The 20,676-nt window shown below is 51.8% G+C and overlaps 1 protein-coding gene across 2 annotated transcripts in view; it reads left to right on the forward strand.

The window, feature by feature from the left end:
* The window catches only part of LOC132385431 (uncharacterized), a 39,897-nt gene extending 19,553 nt beyond the window's left edge, over positions 1-20,344 (forward strand). The window contains exons 1-6 of one of the 2 annotated variants that reach the window (XM_059957498.1): positions 13,196-14,209; positions 14,769-14,895; positions 16,495-16,854; positions 18,640-18,900; positions 19,429-19,530; positions 19,921-20,344. In XM_059957498.1, coding sequence (XP_059813481.1) covers positions 14,847-14,895; positions 16,495-16,854; positions 18,640-18,900; positions 19,429-19,530; positions 19,921-20,021 — 873 coding nt within the window. In that variant the 5' untranslated portion in view covers positions 13,196-14,209; positions 14,769-14,846 and the 3' untranslated portion in view covers positions 20,022-20,344. Of the gene's footprint in view, positions 1-13,195; positions 14,210-14,768; positions 14,896-16,494; positions 16,855-18,639; positions 18,901-19,428; positions 19,531-19,920 lie in introns of those variants that run through there. The other variant, XM_059957499.1, reaches the window with a different exon arrangement.
* The last annotated feature ends 332 nt before the right edge of the window (positions 20,345-20,676 follow it).

The raw sequence follows: 20,676 nt of genomic DNA on the forward strand, positions 1-20,676 counted from the left end.
TGTACTCGTCTCTGTTTGTCTGTGAGTGTATGTACTCGTCTCTGCCTGTCCGTAAGTGTATGTACACGTCTCTGCCTGTCCGTGAGTGTATGTACTCGTCTCTGTTTGTCTGTGAGTGTATGTACTCGTTTCTGCCTGTCCGTAAGTGTATGTACGCCTCTCTCTCTGTCTGTGAGTGTATGTACGCGTCTCTCTCTGTCTGTGAGTGTATGTACACGTCTCTGTCTGTGAGTGTATGTACGTGTCTCTATCTGTCCGTGAGTGTATGTACGTGTCTCTGTCTGTCCGTGAGTGTATGTACGTGTCTCTCTCTGTCTGTGAGTGTATGTACGCCTCTCTGCCTGTCCGTGAGTGTATGTACTCGTCTCTCTCTGTCTGTGAGTGTATGTACGTGTCTCTCTCTGTCTGTGAGTGTATGTACGTGTCTCTGTCTGTCCGTGAGTGTATGTACGCGTCTCTGTCTGTGAGTGTATGTACGTGTCTCTATCTGTCCGTGAGTGTATGTACGCGTCTCTCTCTGTCTGTGAGTGTATGTACGTGTCTCTCTCTGTCTGTGAGTGTATGTACGTGTCTCTGTCTGTCCGTGAGTGTATGTACGCGTCTCTGTCTGTGAGTGTATGTACGTGTCTCTGCCTGTCTGTGAGTGTATGTACACGTCTCTCTCTGTCTGTGAGTGTATGTACGCCTCTCTGCCTGTCCGTGACTGTATGTACTCGTCTCTCTCTGTCTGTGAGTGTATGTACGTGTCTCTCTCTGTCTGTGAGTGTATGTACGTGTCTCTGCCTGTCCGTGAGTGTATGTACTCGTCTCTCTCTGTCTGTGAGTGTATGTACGTGTCTCTCTCTGTCTGTGAGTGTATGTACGTGTCTCTGTCTGTCTGTGAGTGTATGTACGTGTCTCTGTCTGTCCGTGAGTGTATGTACGTGTCTCTCTCTGTCTGTGAGTGTATGTACGTGTCTCTCTCCGTGAGTGTATTAACACGTCTCTGTCTGTGAGTGTATGTACGCGTCTCTCTCTGTCTGTGAGTGTATGTACGTGTCTCTGTCTGTCTGTGAGTGTATGTACGTGTCTCTCTCTGTCTGTGAGTGTATGTACGTGTCTCTGTCTGTCCGTGAGTGTATGTACGCGTCTCTCACTGTGAGTGTATATACGCCTCTCTGCCTGTCCGTGAGTGTATGTACGCGTCTCTCTCTGTCTGTGAGTGTATGTACACGTCTCTGTCTGTGAGTGTATGTACGTGTCTCTGCCTGTCCGTGAGTGTATGTACTCGTCTCTCTCTGTCTGTGAGTGTATGTACGTGTTTCTCTCTGTCTGTGAGTGTATGTACGTGTCTCTCTCTGTCTGTGAGTGTATGTACGTGTCTCTCTCTGTCTGTGAGTGTATGTACGTGTCTCTCTCTGCCTGTGAGTGTATGTACGCCTCTCTGCCTGTCCGTGAGTGTATGTACGCCTCTCTGCCTGTCCGTGCGTGTATGTACGCCTCTCTGCCTGTCCGTGCGTGTATGTACACGTCTCTGCCTGTCCGTGAGTGTATGTACGCGTCTCTGCCTGTCCGTAAGTGTATGTACACATCTCTCTCTGTCTTTGAGTGTATGTACACATCTCTTTGTCCGTGAGTGTATGTACGTGTCTCTGTCTGTCTGTGAGTGTATGTACGTGTCTCTCTCTGTCTGTGAGTGTATGTACGTGTCTCTCTCTGTCCGTGAGTGTATGTACGTGTCTCTCTCTGTCTGTGAGTGTATGTACGTGTCTCTCTCTGCCTGTGAGTGTATGTACACATCTCTTTGTCCGTGAGTGTATGTACGTGTCTCTGTCTGTCTGTGAGTGTATGTACGTGTCTCTGTCTGTCTGTGAGTGTATGTACAGACCACCCAACAGTCCAGGCATAGAGAGGAACAAATTTGTAAAGAGATCACAGACTATTGCAAGAAACATAATGCTGTTACAGTAGGTTATTTTAACTTTTCACATATTGACTGAGACTCCCACACTGTAAAAGGATAGGATAGAGTTTGTGAACAATGTTCCAGGAAGTTTCCTTAATCAGTATGTAGAAGCCCCAGTGACAGAGGATGCAATGCTTCATTTCATATAGGAAAGATGTCAACAAAACAGAGAGAGTACGAAGGAGATTTACTAGAATGTTACCTGGGTTTCAGCAACTAAGTTACAGAGAAAGGTTGAACAAGTTATGTCTTTATTAGAACCATAGAACCACAGAACATCACAGCACAGAAACAGGCCCTTTGGCCCTTCTTGTCTGTGCCCAACCATTTTTCTGCCTAGTCCTACTGACCTGCACCAGAACCATATCCCTCCATACACCTTTCATCCACGTACCTGTCCAAGTTTTTCTTAAATGTCAAAAGTGAGCCCACATTCACCACTTCATCTGGCAGCTCATTCCACACTCCCACCACCCTCTGTGTGAAGAAGCCCCCCACCAATGTTCCCTTTAAACTTTTCCCCCTTCACCCTTAACCCATGACCTCTGGTTTTTTTCCTCCTCTGGCCTCAGTGGAAAAAGCCTGCTTGCATTCACTCTATCTATACCCATCATAATTTTATACACCTCTATCAAGTCTCCCCTCATTCTTCTACGCTCCAGGGAATAAAGTCCTAACCTATTCAACCTTTCTCTGTAACTCAGTTTCTCAAGTCCCGGCAACATCCTTGTAAACCTTCTCTGCACTCTTTCAACCTTATTAATATCCTTCCTGTAATTAGGTGACCAAAACTGCACACAATACTCCAAATTCAGTCTCATTAATGTCTTATACAACCTCACCATTACATTCCAACTCTTATACTCAATACTTTGATTTATAAAGGCCAATGTACCAAAAGTTCTCCTTACAACTCTATCTACTTGTGACGCCACTTTTAGGGAATTATGTATCTGTATTCCCAGATCCCTCTGTTCTACTACATTCCTCAGTGTCCTGACATTTACCTTGTATGTTCTACCTTGGTTTGACCTTCCGAAGTGCAATACTTCACACTTGTTTGTATTAAACTCCATCTGCCATTTTTCAGCCCATTCTTCCAACAGGTCCAAATCCCTCTGCGAGCTTTGAAAACCTTCCCCGCTGTCCACTACAACTCCAATCTGTGTATCATCAGCAAATTTGCTGATCCAATTTGCTACATTATCATCCAGATCATTGAGATAGATGACAAATAACAATGGATCCAGCACTGATCCCTGTGGCACACCACTAGTCACAGGCCTCCACTCATAGCAATCCTCCACTACCATTCTCTGGCTTCTTCCATTGAGCCAATGTCTAATCCAATTTACTACCTCTCCATGTATGCCTAGTGACTGAATCTTCCTAACTAACCTCCCATGCGGGACCTTGTCAAAGGCCTTACTGAAGTCCATGTAGACAACATCCACTGCCTTCCCTTCATCCACTTTCCTGCTAACTTCCTCGAAAAACTCTAATAGATTGGTTAAACATGACCTACCAGGCACAAAGCCATGCTGACTTTTTCCTAATAAGTCCCTCTCTATTCAAAAACTTGTAGATCCAATCTCTTAGTATTCCTTCCAATAATTTTCCTACTACTGATGTCAAACTTACCAGCCTATAATTTCCCGGATTACTTTTTGAGCCTTTTTTAAACAACGGAACCACATGAGCTGTCCTCCAATCCTCTGGCACCTGACCCGCGGATATCGACATTTTAAAAATATTTCTGCCAGGGCCCCTGCAATTTCAACACTAGTCTCCTTCAAGGTCTGAGGGAATACCCTGTCAGGTCCTGGGGATTTATCTACTCTGATTTGCCTCAAGACAGCAAGCACCTCCTCCTCTCCAATCTGTATAAGTTCTTCGGAGCGTAGAGGGTTGAGGGGGGACTTGATAGAGGTATTTAAAATTATGAGGGGGATAGACAGAGTTGACGTGGATAAGCTTTTCCATTGAGAGTAGGGGAGATTCAAGTCAAGTCACGTTTATTGTCATTTGACCATAACTGCTGGTACAGTACATGGTAAAAATGAGACAACGTTTTTCAGGACCATGGTGTTACATGACACAGTACAAAAACTAGAACGAACTATGTAAAAAAAAACAACACAGAGAAAAAAAACACACACAACAACTACGCTAGACTACAGACCTACCCAGGACTGCATAAAGTACACAAAACAGTGCAGGCATTACAATAAATAATAAACAGGACAGTAGGGCAAGGTGTCAGTCCAGGCTCTGGGTATTGAGGAGTCTGATAGCTTGGGGGAAGAAACTGGTCGTGAGAGCCCGAATGCTTCGGTGCCTTTTCCCAGATGGCAGGAGGGAGAAGACATTGTGTGAGGGGTGCATGGGGTCCGTCATAATGCTGTTTCCTTTGCGGATGCAGCGTGTAGTGTAAATGTCTGTGATGGCGGGAACAGAGGCCCCGATGATCTTCTCAGCTGACCTCACTATCCGCTGCAGGGTCTTGCGATCCGAGATGGTGCAATTTCCCAACCAGGCAGTGATGCAGCTGCTCAGGATGCTCTCAATACAACCCCTGTAGGATGTGATGAGGATGGGGGGTGGGAGATGGACTTTCCCCAGCCTTCGCTGAAAGTAGAGACGCTGCTGGGCTTTCTTTGCTATGGAGCTGGTGTTGAGGGACCAGGTGAGATTCTCCGTCAGGTGAACACCAAGAAATTTGGTGTTCTTTACGATCTCTACCGAGGAGCCGTCGATGTTCAGCGGGGAGTGGTTGCTCCGTGCCCTCCTGAAGTCAACAATCACATCTTTTGTTTTGTTCACATTCAGAGACAGGTTATTGTCTTTGCATCAGTCTGTTAGCCGCTGCACCTCCTCTCTGTAAGCTGACTCGTCGTTCTTGCTGATGAGACCCACCACGGTCGTGTCATCGGTGAACTTGATGTAGTTCGAGCTGTGAGTTGCAGCACAGTCGTGGGTCAGCAGAGTGAACAGCAGTGGACTGAGCACACAGTCGTGGGTCAGCAGAGTGAACAGCAGTGGACTGAGCACACAGTCGTGGGTCAGCAGAGTGAACAGCAGTGGACTGAGCACACAGTCGTGGGTCAGCAGAGAGAACAGCAGTGGACTGAGCACACAGTCGTGGGTCAGCAGAGTGAACAGCGGTGGACTGAGCACACAGTCGTGGGTCAGCAGAGAGAACAGCAGTGGACTGAGCACACAGTCGTGGGTCAGCAGAGTGAACAGCAGTGGACTGAGCACACAGTCGTGGGTCAGCAGTGGACTGAGCACACAGTCGTGGGTCAGCAGTGGACTGAGCACACAGTCGTGGGTCAGCAGAGAGAACAGCGGTGGACTGAGCACACAGTCGTGGGTCAGCAGAGTGAACAGCAGTGGACTGAGCACACAGTCGTGGGTCAGCAGAGTGAACAGCAGTGGACTGAGCACACAGTCGTGGGTCAGCAGAGAGAACAGCAGTGGACTGAGCACACAGTCGTGGGTCAGCAGAGAGAACAGCGGTGGACTGAGCACACAGTCGTGGGTCAGCAGAGAGAACAGCAGTGGACTGAGCACACAGTCGTGGGTCAGCAGAGTGAACAGCAGTGGACTGAGCACACAGTCGTGGGTCAGCAGAGTGAACAGCAGTGGACTGAGCACACAGTCGTGGGTCAGCAGTGGACTGAGCACACAGTCGTGGGTCAGCAGTGGACTGAGCACACAGTCGTGGGTCAGCAGAGAGAACAGCAGTGGACTGAGCACACAGTCGTGGGTCAGCAGAGAGAACAGCAGTGGACTGAGCACACAGTCGTGGGTCAGCAGAGTGAACAGCAGTGGACTGAGCACACAGTCGTGGGTCAGCAGAGAGAACAGCAGTGGACTGAGCACACAGTCGTGGGTCAGCAGAGTGAACAGCAGTGGACTGAGCACACAGTCGTGGGTCAGCAGAGAGAACAGCAGTGGACTGAGCACACAGTCGTGGGTCAGCAGTGGACTGAGCACACAGTCGTGGGTCAGCAGTGGACTGAGCACACAGTCGTGGGTCAGCAGTGGACTGAGCACACAGTCGTGGGTCAGCAGTGGACTGAGCACACAGTCGTGGGTCAGCAGAGTGAACAGCAGTGGACTGAGCACACAGTCGTGGGTCAGCAGAGTGAACAGCAGTGGACTGAGCACACAGTCGTGGGTCAGCAGAGAGAACAGCAGTGGACTGAGCACACAGTCGTGGGTCAGCAGAGAGAACAGCAGTGGACTGAGCACACAGTCGTGGGTCAGCAGAGTGAACAGCAGTGGACTGAGCACACAGTCGTGGGTCAGCAGAGAGAACAGCAGTGGACTGAGCACACAGTCGTGGGTCAGCAGAGAGAACAGCAGTGGACTGAGCACACAGTCGTGGGTCAGCAGTGGACTGAGCACACAGTCGTGGGTCAGCAGAGTGAACAGCAGTGGACTGAGCACACAGTCGTGGGTCAGCAGAGAGAACAGCAGTGGACTGAGCACACAGTCGTGGGTCAGCAGAGAGAACAGCAGTGGACTGAGCACACAGTCGTGGGTCAGCAGAGTGAACAGCAGTGGACTGAGCACACAGTCGTGGGTCAGCAGAGAGAACAGCAGTGGACTGAGCACACAGTCGTGGGTCAGCAGAGAGAACAGCAGTGGACTGAGCACACAGTCGTGGGTCAGCAGTGGACTGAGCACACAGTCGTGGGTCAGCAGAGTGAACAGCAGTGGACTGAGCACACAGTCGTGGGTCAGCAGAGAGAACAGCAGTGGACTGAGCACACAGTCGTGGGTCAGCAGAGAGAACAGCAGTGGACTGAGCACACAGTCGTGGGTCAGCAGAGTGAACAGCAGTGGACTGAGCACACAGTCGTGGGTCAGCAGTGGACTGAGCACACAGTCGTGGGTCAGCAGAGTGAACAGCAGTGGACTGAGCACACAGTCGTGGGTCAGCAGAGTGAACAGCAGTGGACTGAGCACACAGTCGTGGGTCAGCAGAGTGAACAGCAGTGGACTGAGCACACAGTCGTGGGTCAGCAGAGAGAACAGCAGTGGACTGAGCACACAGTCGTGGGTCAGCAGAGTGAACAGCAGTGGACTGAGCACACAGTCGTGGGTCAGCAGAGAGAACAGCAGTGGACTGAGCACACAGTCGTGGGTCAGCAGAGTGAACAGCAGTGGACTGAGCACACAGTCGTGGGTCAGCAGTGGACTGAGCACACAGTCGTGGGTCAGCAGAGTGAACAGCAGTGGACTGAGCACACAGTCGTGGGTCAGCAGAGTGAACAGCAGTGGACTGAGCACACAGTCGTGGCTCAGCAGAGAGAACAGCAGTGGACTGAGCACACAGTCGTGGGTCAGCAGTGGACTGAGCACACAGTCGTGGGTCAGCAGTGGACTGAGCACACAGTCGTGGGTCAGCAGTGGACTGAGCACACAGTCGTGGGTCAGCAGTGGACTGAGCACACAGTCGTGGGTCAGCAGTGGACTGAGCACACAGTCGTGGGTCAGCAGTGGACTGAGCACACAGTCGTGGGTCAGCAGAGAGAACAGCAGTGGACTGAGCACACAGTCGTGGGTCAGCAGAGTGAACAGCAGTGGACTGAGCACACAGTCGTGGGTCAGCAGAGAGAACAGCAGTGGACTGAGCACACAGTCGTGGGTCAGCAGAGTGAACAGCAGTGGACTGAGCACACAGTCGTGGGTCAGCAGAGAGAACAGCAGTGGACTGAGCACACAGTCGTGGGTCAGCAGTGGACTGAGCACACAGTCGTGGGTCAGCAGAGTGAACAGCAGTGGACTGAGCACACAGTCGTGGGTCAGCAGAGTGAACAGCAGTGGACTGAGCACACAGTCGTGGGTCAGCAGAGAGAACAGCAGTGGACTGAGCACACAGTCGTGGGTCAGCAGAGAGAACAGCAGTGGACTGAGCACACAGTCGTGGGTCAGCAGAGAGAACAGCAGTGGACTGAGCACACAGTCGTGGGTCAGCAGAGAGAACAGCAGTGGACTGAGCACACAGTCGTGGGTCAGCAGAGAGAACAGCAGTGGACTGAGCACACAGTCGTGGGTCAGCAGTGGACTGAGCACACAGTCGTGGGTCAGCAGAGTGAACAGCAGTGGACTGAGCACACAGTCGTGGGTCAGCAGAGAGAACAGCAGTGGACTGAGCACACAGTCGTGGGTCAGCAGTGGACTGAGCACACAGTCGTGGGTCAGCAGAGTGAACAGCAGTGGACTGAGCACACAGTCGTGGGTCAGCAGTGGACTGAGCACACAGTCGTGGGTCAGCAGAGTGAACAGCAGTGGACTGAGCACACAGTCGTGGGTCAGCAGAGAGAACAGCAGTGGACTGAGCACACAGTCGTGGGTCAGCAGAGTGAACAGCAGTGGACTGAGCACACAGTCGTGGGTCAGCAGAGAGAACAGCAGTGGACTGAGCACACAGTCGTGGGTCAGCAGTGGACTGAGCACACAGTCGTGGGTCAGCAGAGTGAACAGCAGTGGACTGAGCACACAGTCGTGGGTCAGCAGTGGACTGAGCACACAGTCGTGGGTCAGCAGAGTGAACAGCAGTGGACTGAGCACACAGTCGTGGGTCAGCAGAGAGAACAGCAGTGGACTGAGCACACAGTCGTGGGTCAGCAGAGAGAACAGCAGTGGACTGAGCACACAGTCGTGGGTCAGCAGAGTGAACAGCAGTGGACTGAGCACACAGTCGTGGGTCAGCAGAGTGAACAGCAGTGGACTGAGCACACAGTCGTGGGTCAGCAGAGAGAACAGCAGTGGACTGAGCACACAGTCGTGGGTCAGCAGTGGACTGAGCACACAGTCGTGGGTCAGCAGAGTGAACAGCAGTGGACTGAGCACAGTCGTGGGTCAGCAGTGGACTGAGCACACAGTCGTGGGTCAGCAGAGTGAACAGCAGTGGACTGAGCACACAGTCGTGGGTCAGCAGAGAGAACAGCAGTGGACTGAGCACACAGTCGTGGGTCAGCAGTGGACTGAGCACACAGTCGTGGGTCAGCAGAGTGAACAGCAGTGGACTGAGCACACAGTCGTGGGTCAGCAGTGGACTGAGCACACAGTCGTGGGTCAGCAGAGTGAACAGCAGTGGACTGAGCACACAGTCGTGGGTCAGCAGAGTGAACAGCAGTGGACTGAGCACACAGTCGTGGGTCAGCAGAGTGAACAGCAGTGGACTGAGCACACAGTCGTGGGTCAGCAGAGTGAACAGCAGTGGACTGAGCACACAGTCGTGGGTCAGCAGAGTGAACAGCAGTGGACTGAGCACACAGTCGTGGGTCAGCAGTGGACTGAGCACACAGTCGTGGGTCAGCAGAGTGAACAGCAGTGGACTGAGCACACAGTCGTGGGTCAGCAGTGGACTGAGCACACAGTCGTGGGTCAGCAGAGTGAACAGCAGTGGACTGAGCACACAGTCGTGGGTCAGCAGAGTGAACAGCAGTGGACTGAGCACACAGTCGTGGGTCAGCAGAGAGAACAGCAGTGGACTGAGCACACAGTCGTGGGTCAGCAGTGGACTGAGCACACAGTCGTGGGTCAGCAGAGAGAACAGCAGTGGACTGAGCACACAGTCGTGGGTCAGCAGAGTGAACAGCAGTGGACTGAGCACACAGTCGTGGGTCAGCAGAGAGAACAGCAGTGGACTGAGCACACAGTCGTGGGTCAGCAGAGTGAACAGCAGTGGACTGAGCACACAGTCGTGGGTCAGCAGAGAGAACAGCAGTGGACTGAGCACACAGTCGTGGGTCAGCAGAGAGAACAGCAGTGGACTGAGCACACAGTCGTGGGTCAGCAGAGTGAACAGCAGTGGACTGAGCACACAGTCGTGGGTCAGCAGTGGACTGAGCACACAGTCGTGGGTCAGCAGAGAGAACAGCAGTGGACTGAGCACACAGTCGTGGGTCAGCAGAGAGAACAGCAGTGGACTGAGCACACAGTCGTGGGTCAGCAGAGTGAACAGCAGTGGACTGAGCACACAGTCGTGGGTCAGCAGAGAGAACAGCAGTGGACTGAGCACACAGTCGTGGGTCAGCAGAGTGAACAGCAGTGGACTGAGCACACAGTCGTGGGTCAGCAGTGGACTGAGCACACAGTCGTGGGTCAGCAGAGAGAACAGCAGTGGACTGAGCACACAGTCGTGGGTCAGCAGAGAGAACAGCAGTGGACTGAGCACACAGTCGTGGGTCAGCAGAGTGAACAGCAGTGGACTGAGCACACAGTCGTGGGTCAGCAGTGGACTGAGCACACAGTCGTGGGTCAGCAGAGTGAACAGCAGTGGACTGAGCACACAGTCGTGGGTCAGCAGAGTGAACAGCAGTGGACTGAGCACACAGTCGTGGGTCAGCAGAGAGAACAGCAGTGGACTGAGCACACAGTCGTGGGTCAGCAGAGTGAACAGCAGTGGACTGAGCACACAGCCCTGGGGAGCCCCCGTGCTCAGTGTGTGATGGTGTTGGAGATGCTGCTCCCGATCCGGACTGACTGAGGTCTCCCAGTCAGGAAGTCTAGGATCCAGTTGCAGAGGGAGGTGTTCAGGCCCAGTAGGCTCAGCTTTCCAATCAGTTTCTGAGGGATGATTGTGTTGAATGCTGAACTGAAGTCTATGAACAGCATCCGGACATACGTGTCTTTTTTGTGCAGGTGGGCGAGGGCCAGGTGGAGGGTGGTGGCAATGGCATCGTCTGTTGAGCGGTTGGGACTGTACGTAAACTGCAGTGGGTCCAGTGAGGGGGGCAGCAGGGTCTCTATATGCCTCATGATGAGCCTCTCGAAGCACTTCATGATAATGGATGTGAGTGCAACGGGACGGTAGTCATTTAGGCAGGACACTGAAGACTTCTTCGGCACAGGGACATGAGTTGAGAGTTGGGGGAAAAAGTTTAGGGGTAACACGAGGGGGAATTTCTTTACTCAGAGAGTGGTAGCTGTGTGGAACGAGCTTCCAGTAGAAGTGGTAGAGGCAGGTTCGGTATTGTCATTTAAAGTAAAATTGGATATGGACAGGAAAGGAATGGAGGGTTATGGGCTGAGTGCAGGTCGGCAGGACTAGGTGAGAGTAGCATTCGGCATGGTCTAGAAGGGCTGAGATGGCGTTTTTCCATGCCGTAATTATTGTATGGTTATATATTTCCTACAAGGAATGAGGCAGAGTAGGTGACAGACGTTTGTGAGGGGAGCACATGGCAGCTGGTTACCTCAATGCCATTAGTATCAAACTGAATATGGAAAAGAATTGATCTGGTCCTCGGGTTGAGAATCTAAATTGGAGAAAGGCCAGTTTTGAAGGTTTCAGAAATTATTTAGCAAGTGTCGACTGGGAAAGGTTCTTTTCTGGGAAAGGTATACTTGGCAAGTGGGAGGCCTTCCGAAGTGCGGTTTTGAGAGTACAAAGCTTGCATGTGCCTGTCAGGATGACAGTGTAGGGAAGCTGGGTTTTCAGGAAATTTCAAGGCCCTAGCTAAGAAAAAAAAAGTACATGTTAGGTTTTGACAGGTAGGAAAAAATGTGGTAGTTATGGAGCATGAGAAATACCAGGGAACGTTTAAGAAATCAGGAGAGATAAAAAGAAGCCAGGAAGTTGCCCTATCAGGCAGGGTGAAGGAGAATCCTCGGGGATTCTGGAGATACGGTCGGATTGTAGTGGACGAGATCAGAACGTTAGTCCGTGTGTGGAGCCAACAGAGATGGGGAGATCTGAAAGAGGTTTTTTGCATTCGTATTTACTCAGGAGACAGGCACAGATTCTATAGAAGTGAGGCAAAGCGACATCAACTTCACAGACCCTATACTGATGAGCAGGTGTTTAATCCCCAGAGCCTGACAAGAGGTTCCCTCAGACCCCACGGGAGGCAAGTGCAGAAACTGCTGGAGCCATAGCAGAGATATTTTAATCACCCTTAACAACGAGAGAGGTACTCTATTGGCTGCTGTTGTGGAGGGGTAGGATTTTCAGTTCTGTCAGCTAATGTTGCTCAGCTGCTTAAAAAGGCTCTAAACATAAAGCAGATTATAGGTCGACGAGTCTGACATCATTGGTGGGAAAGTTATTGGAAGATATCCTAAAGCATCAGACATTGACATTTGGATCGACGTGGACTGATTAAGGATCATCAGCATGGCTGGTGTGGGGTAAGGTCAACGACGACCATCGGAGTTTGCAGTAGGATCTGGGTCAGCTGCAAAAATAAGCTGTAGAGTGGCAGATAGAATTTAATGCCGACAGTTCGGTAGGACCAACCATAGTTCATCTTACACAGTGAACAGTGGAGCCCTGAGGAGTGTGGTAGAACAAAGGCGTCTGCAATGGAGGTCCGTCATTAATTGAAATCATAGGTAGACTGGGTCATAAAGAAAACTTTTGGCACATTGGCCGTCATATATCAAACACAAAGTACACTGCAGATGCTGAGGCCAAATCAACATGTACAAACAAGCTGGATGAACTCAGCAGGTCAGGCAGCATCCGTTGAAATGAGCAGTCAACGTTTCGGACCGAGACCCTTCGGCAGGAGGGGGCAGGTGCCCTATAAAGAAGGTGGGGGGAGGGTGAAAAACCAATCAGAGGAAAGATCAAGGGGTGGGGGAGGGGATAGGCAGGAGAGGTGAAGAAGGAATGTAAGGGGAAAGCACTATGGGTAGTAGATGAAGGCAGAATCATGAGGGAGGTGATAGGCAGCTGGAAGAGGAGGCAGAGTGAAAATGGGATGGGGGAAGGGAGAGGGAGGAATTACCGGAAGTTGGAGAATTCGATGTTCATGCCAAGGGGCTGGAGACTACCCAGATGGTATATGAGGTGTTGCTCCTCCAACCTGAGATTGGCCTCATCATGGCAGTAGAGGAGGCCAAGTACGGACATATCCGAATGGGAATGTGAAGCAGAGTTGAAGTGGGTGGCAACCGGGAGATCCTGTCTGTTGTGGTGGGTGGAATGGAGGAGCTCGACAAAACGGTCCCCCAATCTGCGTCAGGTCTCACCGACATACAGGATGTATGTCCTCCCTCCCTCTTCCCCCATCCCACTTTCACTCTGCCTCCTCTTCCAGCTGCCTATCACCTCTCTCATGATTCTGCCCCGTAGTGCTTTCCCCTTACATTCCTTCTTCACCTCTCCTGCCTATCCCCTCCCCCACCCCTTGATCTTCCCTCTGATTGGTTTTCCACCCTCCCCCCACCTTCTTTATAGGGTCGCTGCCCCCTCCTTCTTCAGTCCTGACCCGAAACCTTGACTGTTCATTTTGGCGGATGCTGCCCAACCTGCTGAGTTCATCCAGCTTGTTTGTATGGGCCGTCATGTATTTGAAAGCGTGCAGAGAAAATTTACAAGGATGTTGCCGGGTCAGAGTTCTCAGGAAAAATTAGGACTTCGTTCTTTAGAGCGTAGAAGATTGAGAGGAGATTTGATGAAGTATATAAATTATGAGGGGTATACTTAGGGTAAATGGAAGCAGGCTTTGGTACTGAGGGTGGGTGGGACTACAACGAAAGGTCATGGGTTAAGGGTGATGGGTGAAAGTCTAAAGGGGATATGAGGGAACATCTTCATTCAGAGGGTGGTGAGAGTGAGGAATGAGCTGCCAACACAAGTGATCCGTGTGAGCTCGACTCTGCTGCTGAGAGTCTCTGCGTTGCGTCGAGAGGGGTGGGGGTGCCCGGGGGGGCGGGGGCTACACGGGCAGCAGATTGCTCTCCATGTTGTACTGCCCCGGGTTGGGAATCTGGACAAGCTGGACGCAACATCCATGGTCGACCCTGACCGACGGAGACCTCACTGACCTGCTGAGTTCCTCCAGCACTTTGTGTTAACTGCTCTGGATTTCCAGCCTCTGCAGAATGTCTCAGCTGGCAGGATAAAGTAGTGGCGGCTGGGCTGTGAGGAGGTGGGTTACAAAAAGCCTTTCTAAGGGAACTGTTTTTCACTCTGCTGGTCCTGTCGAGGTTGCTAGGGAGCCTCCTTTATCATGTTACTGATTTAGCAGCAGCGGTTTGCTGGCGTCTCCCCAACAACTTCAGCAGCGGGTCCAGTTCCGGGTTGTGAACCGACCCAGTCTCGGGTAGGGGCGGGGCGTTTAAAGCGATTGCTAGCGGGGACGTAATTGGCTGCTGCAGAATACATCTGGTTAGATTTCCCTGATGATTGGCTGAATTTGAACTAATCACTTAACAATTTAATTTCAAATCAGCCCGGGAAACAGTTTGCTGTAAAACGGGATCAGACCGTGGTCGGAGCGTGTCTACGGACCGGTGAGTGACTGTTATCCCGGACACCCTGCGCTCCCTCTCCCGCGGATTGACTGCCTCCCTCACAGACCCGCAGCCGCGCTGGGAACTCGCTCGCCGCGGCAGTGTAGTGGTTAACACAGCGCCGAGAGTCAGGTTCAATTCCCACCGCAGTCTGTAAGGAGTTAAAACCTTCTCCCCGTGACCGTGCGGGTTTCCTCCGGGTAAACAGGACCTGGTTAGTAGGTTAATTGCTGACAAGGGGGTAATTGGGTGTCGAGGGCTTCTGGGACGGGTCTCTAAATAAATAGGCTTGGCAGTCAGTCTGTTTGCCAGGGTCTAATAGGAGAGGGCACAGAGTAAAGATGATGGGGAGGGGGCATGTGTGGGGCAAGTTGCTTGACACAGTGATGGGAGCCTGGAACAGGCCGGGGTGGGGTGGAAGCAGATATGATTGTGGTGTGTCAGGGGTATTCAGACCGACACACACACAGTAAGGGAATGAAGTGATTTCAGTTCTGAACATTTGGGTGATAAAGTATTAACCCGACCTGACCCCTCGCTGTACTCTCCTACGTCCCAGGATTTTCCGGCCCTGGAACTGGGAATTCTGCCTGCAGAAGGAACTGGAGCGAGCTGACAGACTGGGATAACTGTGAGGATGCTACACTCCGATGGGAAGGCAGAGAAGCTCCTGTGGATACTGGCAGGTACTGGGAGATCCCACTCCGGAGAAGGGGCCGAGATGTGGGTTCATTCTGGAACTCTGTAGGTTTGATGTCATCCGGCTATCGGTATTGGGTTTATTACCTCTGTCCTATGGTGTGAAATTCTGTCTTTTATCGCAGCAGTACAGAGTAAAGACATAAAAATCTATCGATTATAAAAACAAATAAAGAGAATAACAGTGAGGAGGTGTTCATGGAGAGTTCAGATATCTGGCTGAGGGCAAGAAGCTGTTCCTGAATCATTGAGTGTGTGTCTGCAGGCTCCTGTACCTCCTCCCTGTGGGGAGCAATGAGAAGAGGGAACGTTCTGGGTGGTGAGGGGCCTTCATGTTGGGTGCTGCCTTCCTGAGGCATGGCCTCTGATCATCTGCTGGTGGTTGGGTTGTGTTTGTGATGGAGCTGGCTGAGTTTACAACCCTCTGCAGCTTCATCTGATCCGGTGCAGTTCCAGGTGGTAATGCAACCAGTCACAATGCTCTCTCTGGTACATCTGGAGAACTTTTACTCTACTGGGATGTAGGCCACTGACAGCAACTCGCCAAATTCCTCGGACCTGGGCCAGTGTTCCAAGTTGTCTGCAGATGCAGCCCATCGTCCCAGATCCTTCCTCTCCCAGGGATGAGGTCTCTGGAGCTTCTGTTGCCAGCCACCCACCCCGTGCCCAACCCTCAGCCTTTCATAGCCGGGCTAAAACAGACCGTGGTGGAGATCTGTATGTCTTTGATGACGTAACAAATCCTCTCAAACTTCACTTGAAGTAGAGTTGTTGGTGTGCCACCTTCATGATTGCATCAATATCTCGGTCTCAGGATAGAAACTCTGAGATGTTGACACCCAGAAACATGAAACTGCTCACCCTTTCCAGTGTGATCCCTCAGTGAGGACTGACCCACAATCATCCCCTTGGTGTTACTGTGTCATGGGAGAGGCTGTTGTTGCAACCCACTCAAGCAGCTGATCTCACTCCTGTACGCCTCCTCATCTCCATCTGAGATCCTGCCAAAAGCGTGCACTACAGAATTAGGCCCTTCAACCCTTCCTAGCCATGCTGTTCTAGTGGCCTTGGTCAGTGGCCTGTACCTTGGCAGTACAAGTGTTGGACGAGAGACTTGTTAAACATTGTACAGGTCTCGGCTTCCACCGCCCTGCCAGGCCGTGAGTTCCAAATTCCAACCCTTAGTTGTTCAGTGTGTTTCCCATCGTTCTGTTATTCCTACGTCATCTGTCTCCAGTACCTCCAGGATCGTGGTTCTTCAAAGGCCTTTCCAAGATGAAAATGTCTGTCTGCTGACATACCATCTCCAGGTAGATTACACATGATCACGATCAACATTACCTATTCCATCTGCAGTAATGCACATTCTCAGTTTGAAGGTCTGGTGGACTACGACTGCCCCAGGCCCATCCTGACTGGACATTGTCTTTATCCCCTGTCTTACCCTAACTTCCACACCAGTGGCTATGCTTCATTAGGAGTTTTTCAGAAGATTTGCTGGCACCAAAGTCTATCCAATTTCTGCAGGAATTCTCTGCTCCCTGCAGCGGGTGTGAGGGTGATAACTTCTCCATGTTTTATTCCAGTGCTTCCCACTGTGGTCCAGTGCAGAGTGGCTGTGGCCTCCCCAGACTCAATCACCACCGTCCTTGCTGGTGGATCCGTCCACTTCCCCATCCTCCACGTCAGTGAAGACAAGTATGAGGTGACTCTGTGGAAAACGTCCCCGAACCAGCTGAATATCTTGGCCTGGATGTCAGACCGACCGGAGAGTCCGTACGTGATCCATCCGTCCTACAGGAACCGGGTTCACTTCCGGAGTGATGGTGTTATCGAGATGCGAGGCATCAACATGAGTGACCAGGGGACGTACGAGGTGCAGACAAACTACTTTGGGAGGGAGCTGAGAAACCGTGACCGTGAGCAGTTTGAGATCCATGTTGTCGGTGAGTAGTCGTGTTAGAAAGCACGAGAGCATAGAAACAGGCCATTCAGCCCATCTAGTCTGTACTAAATTATGAAAGTGTCATAGATCGCCACAGCCATTCAGTCCATGTATTCTCCCGAGTCGCATTGGCCCATACCTGGACCATAGCCCTCCCTACCCGTCCCATCCACGTAACATCCAAAATTTCTCTTAAATATGAAAATCAAACCCATATCCACCATTTGCCCTGCCAGCTCAGTCCTTGCTCTCACCACCCTCTAGGTGCTGATGTTCCCCCTCCTGTTCCCCTTAAATATTTCACCTTTTACCCTTAACACATGACCTCTTGTAGTCTCTCCCAAACTTACTGGAAAAGGCCTGCTTGCATTTACCCTGTCCAATTACCCCACGTAATTTTGTATACCCCTTTCAAATCTCCCCTCAGTCGGCTATGTTCCAAGGAATGCAGTGTTAACCGGTTTAACCTCTCCCTGTGACCCAGGTCATCATGTCCCAGCAATGTCCATGTTTTAGGGGCAGTACCCACCTCTCCCACCCGCTGGTCCCCAGCACGAGACTTTCTGATCCCGAGGACCCAGACACCACCCAGGTGACCCTGTCACCGCCCCCCCCCCCCCCCGACTATGCCTTCCCCCTCTCACTGTGACCGACAGCAGGCTGTGTCTCAGCCCAGTACCCCCTCCCTCACTCTGGATCCTTGAAATCTCGTGTGAATTTCTTGATGCTTTTCCCTGGGGGGAAAGTACTGACTCCATTCTAAGCCCCTTTATAATACACGTCTATAAAGTGTAATGGTTAAGGAAACAGCAATGAAAAATCTTTCTACATCTGAGTGACAGACATGGAGAACCTTCACTGCTGCCCCAAACACCAGCAGGTGTAACGGGAAGGAAATCGGAGGAATGATGTTCCAGCCTGCCTGTCCTCACCCTAGAAGCCGGTTCCTCACGTCCAGGCAGGACTTGGCCTGGAACGTCGACTCCATAGATGCTGCCTGACCTACTGAGTTCTCCTCCAGCATTTTGTGTGTGTGTTCCTGTAGCTCACATCCTTGTAAATGTCCTCTGCACTTTTTCCACACCTTCCCTGTGACAGGATAACCACAACTCCACCCACAGTACACCGAGCGTGGCCTCACCAACATCTTGTACAACTGTGCCGTGATGGCCCTCACGTCTGTAGTCAGTACCCTGACTGTACGGGCCAGCACGCTAAACGTCTCCTTCACCGCCCTGTCTACTGTGGATTCATTTCCACTTTGATCTCCATCAGCTGATCAATCCAAAGGGACTGAAACAGTCAGACACCAGCAGCATCGCTGCAGTTGCCAGTCAGCGTGGAACTGACGATAAACTTTCTCAGGGACTCCAGTTCCGGATTTCTCCTTGGGGTTTCCTCCTGAAGTCTGTCCCGTGGGTTTCCCTTCTCCTGCGGGAGCTGCCAGTCACAGCCGAGGAGCCCCGTTCGCCCGAAGCAACCTGCCTGACGGTGCCGGTAACAGGCCTTGGGCCCTTCTCCTGTTGGTGGAAATGATTCTGCTGGGTTCTGCTAGTTGAGACTCGCCATGGGGGACATTTAACAAATTGTGGAGCTTGTATCCGCACTACCCGCTCTCCCGGCTGTGACGATCTCCACCAGCTTGTGAGTGATTCACTGACAAATGTACTTTCCCAAGTGAGGGGTAGTATCAGTGGGGGTGGAGTGGATTTGGCTGTGGGGGGTTTGTTGAGGGGAATGTTTTCAGGAATTTGATATTAATTCATAGTGAAATCTCTGCTGGCAGAGCCGGTGTCTGAGCCGACGGTGGAGATCAGCAGGAATGCCTCCCACGTCACGCTGAACTGCTCGGCTCTCGGAACCGGACAGGTCACCTATCGGTGGGAGAGGCAGACAGACGCTGCTGGTGGGAACGTCACCTTCCATGGAGCCCTGCTGTTCCTGCAGAATGATGGGCTGAGTGGCCACACCTACAACTGCATTGCTGAAAATTGCTGCAGTCGGCAGATCAGCCTCCCAGTCTCTGCAGACCTCAACCCAGCCAGCGGTGAGTGGGAATCAGTGGATGTGGAGAAGGTGTTTCCAGTGGTGGGGGAGTCTCAGGAAACGGGGGCGTCCATTTAGGACAGAGATGAGGAATTTCTTTAGCCAGAGGGTGGTGAATCTGTGGAATTAATTGCCCCAGACGGCTGTGGAGGCCGTCATTGGGTGTATTTAAAACAGAGTTTATCAGTTCTTGGTTATTCGGGGTGTCTAAGGTTACAGTGAGAAGTCAGGGGAATGGGATTGAGAGGGACAATGAATCAGCCACAGTGGGATAGCAGAGCAGACCCGACGGGCTGAACGGCCTACTTTTTGCTCCTGTGTTATTCGTGATATCATCTCCTAGAGTCGGATGTGAAGTGAGGACTGCTTGGAGTCCAGAATGTGCCCCAGGACCCTACTGGACAGGGGCTGGACTGAGAGAGGAGGGGAGGGAGTCCAGTTTCCAGACAAAGATTCTGGTTGTAGGTCTCTGACCATGAAATGGATCAGTGAACTGAGGTTTAATTCTGTCCGTCTTTCTGTCCCCCAGAGTCCAGAAATTATTGGGCAAGCGTTCTCAGCTTTATAGTCCTCTCAGTGGTTGTGATGTTAATCTTGGGTCAGCATCTGCTCAGGAAATCGGTACTGATTGGTGAGTATCCTCTTCGCTATCATCCCACTCCCTTTCATCCCATCCCACCCTGGTGTAAGGTGAGTCCGATGTTGGGACAACACACACACATGCTGGAGGATACAGCGGGTCAGGTAGCATCTAATAAACAGGCCCGATATACCTAATTATTAACATCTTTAACCCTGATTATAACTAATTACTATCTTTATCCTTGGTTATAACTAATGATTGATATATTTATACTCGATATGTCCAAGTACCTCCTGCACCACACCAGTCCCACATCCACAGGTAAACCGGGTGTATTCAGGGACTGAGAATGGATGCACCGTCCCTGGTGCTCGGGAAGGAATAACTACCCTCCCTCGTCACTGACTGGGAACTGACGTGTGACGTTTTCTCTCACAGGTCAAGCACATCCAGAAACCAAGGGCCAGGAGAGTTCCAGTGAGGATGATGGTTCGGACTGTCCTCTCCGGAAGTCCCGAGGTTCCTCTGACCCTGTGTGACCTGGAACCGGGACGGTGCTGAACATGTCTCTCCCACCAGCTGCTGTCTCCACCGTGACCTCCACCCACCCAGCCCCTGAGCACAGGACGTCTGCACCTCACACTGTGGGGCAGGTGCCACTGAGATGCTGGATTGCCCAGTGTGGGGCAATTCCTGACTGTAGCAACTACTGGGGAATGGGTGTGCATTGAGATGGGAACTCGGGGTGTCTGTTCCTGTGTCCTATTTATTTGTTCTGTCTCAGGTTTTACACAGAACATTACAGCACAACACAGGCCCTTTGGCCCATAATGCTGTGCTGACCTTGTAATCCAGTCTAACATCAATCTCCCTCCCTCTCCCTCCCCCTCTCTCTCTCCCTCCCCCTCTCTCTCCCTCCCCCTCTCTCTCTCCCTCCCCCTCTCTCTCTCCCTCCCCCTCTCTCTCTCCCTCCCCCTCTCTCTCTCCCTCCCCCTCTCTCTCTCCCTCCCTCTCCCTCTCCCTCCCTCTCCCTCTCTCTCCCTCCCTCCCTCTCTCTCTCCCTCCCTCTCTCTCTCTCTCCCTCCCTCTCTCTCTCTCTCCCTCCCTCTCTCTCTCTCCCTCCCTCTCCCTCTCTCCCTCCCTCTCTCCCTCTCTCTCTCCCTCCCCCTCTCCCTCCCCCTCTCCCTCCCCCTC

This window comes from Hypanus sabinus (assembly GCF_030144855.1).
Source record: "Hypanus sabinus isolate sHypSab1 chromosome 5 unlocalized genomic scaffold, sHypSab1.hap1 SUPER_5_unloc_1, whole genome shotgun sequence".
In the NCBI taxonomy this organism is placed as follows: Eukaryota; Metazoa; Chordata; class Chondrichthyes; order Myliobatiformes; family Dasyatidae; genus Hypanus; species Hypanus sabinus.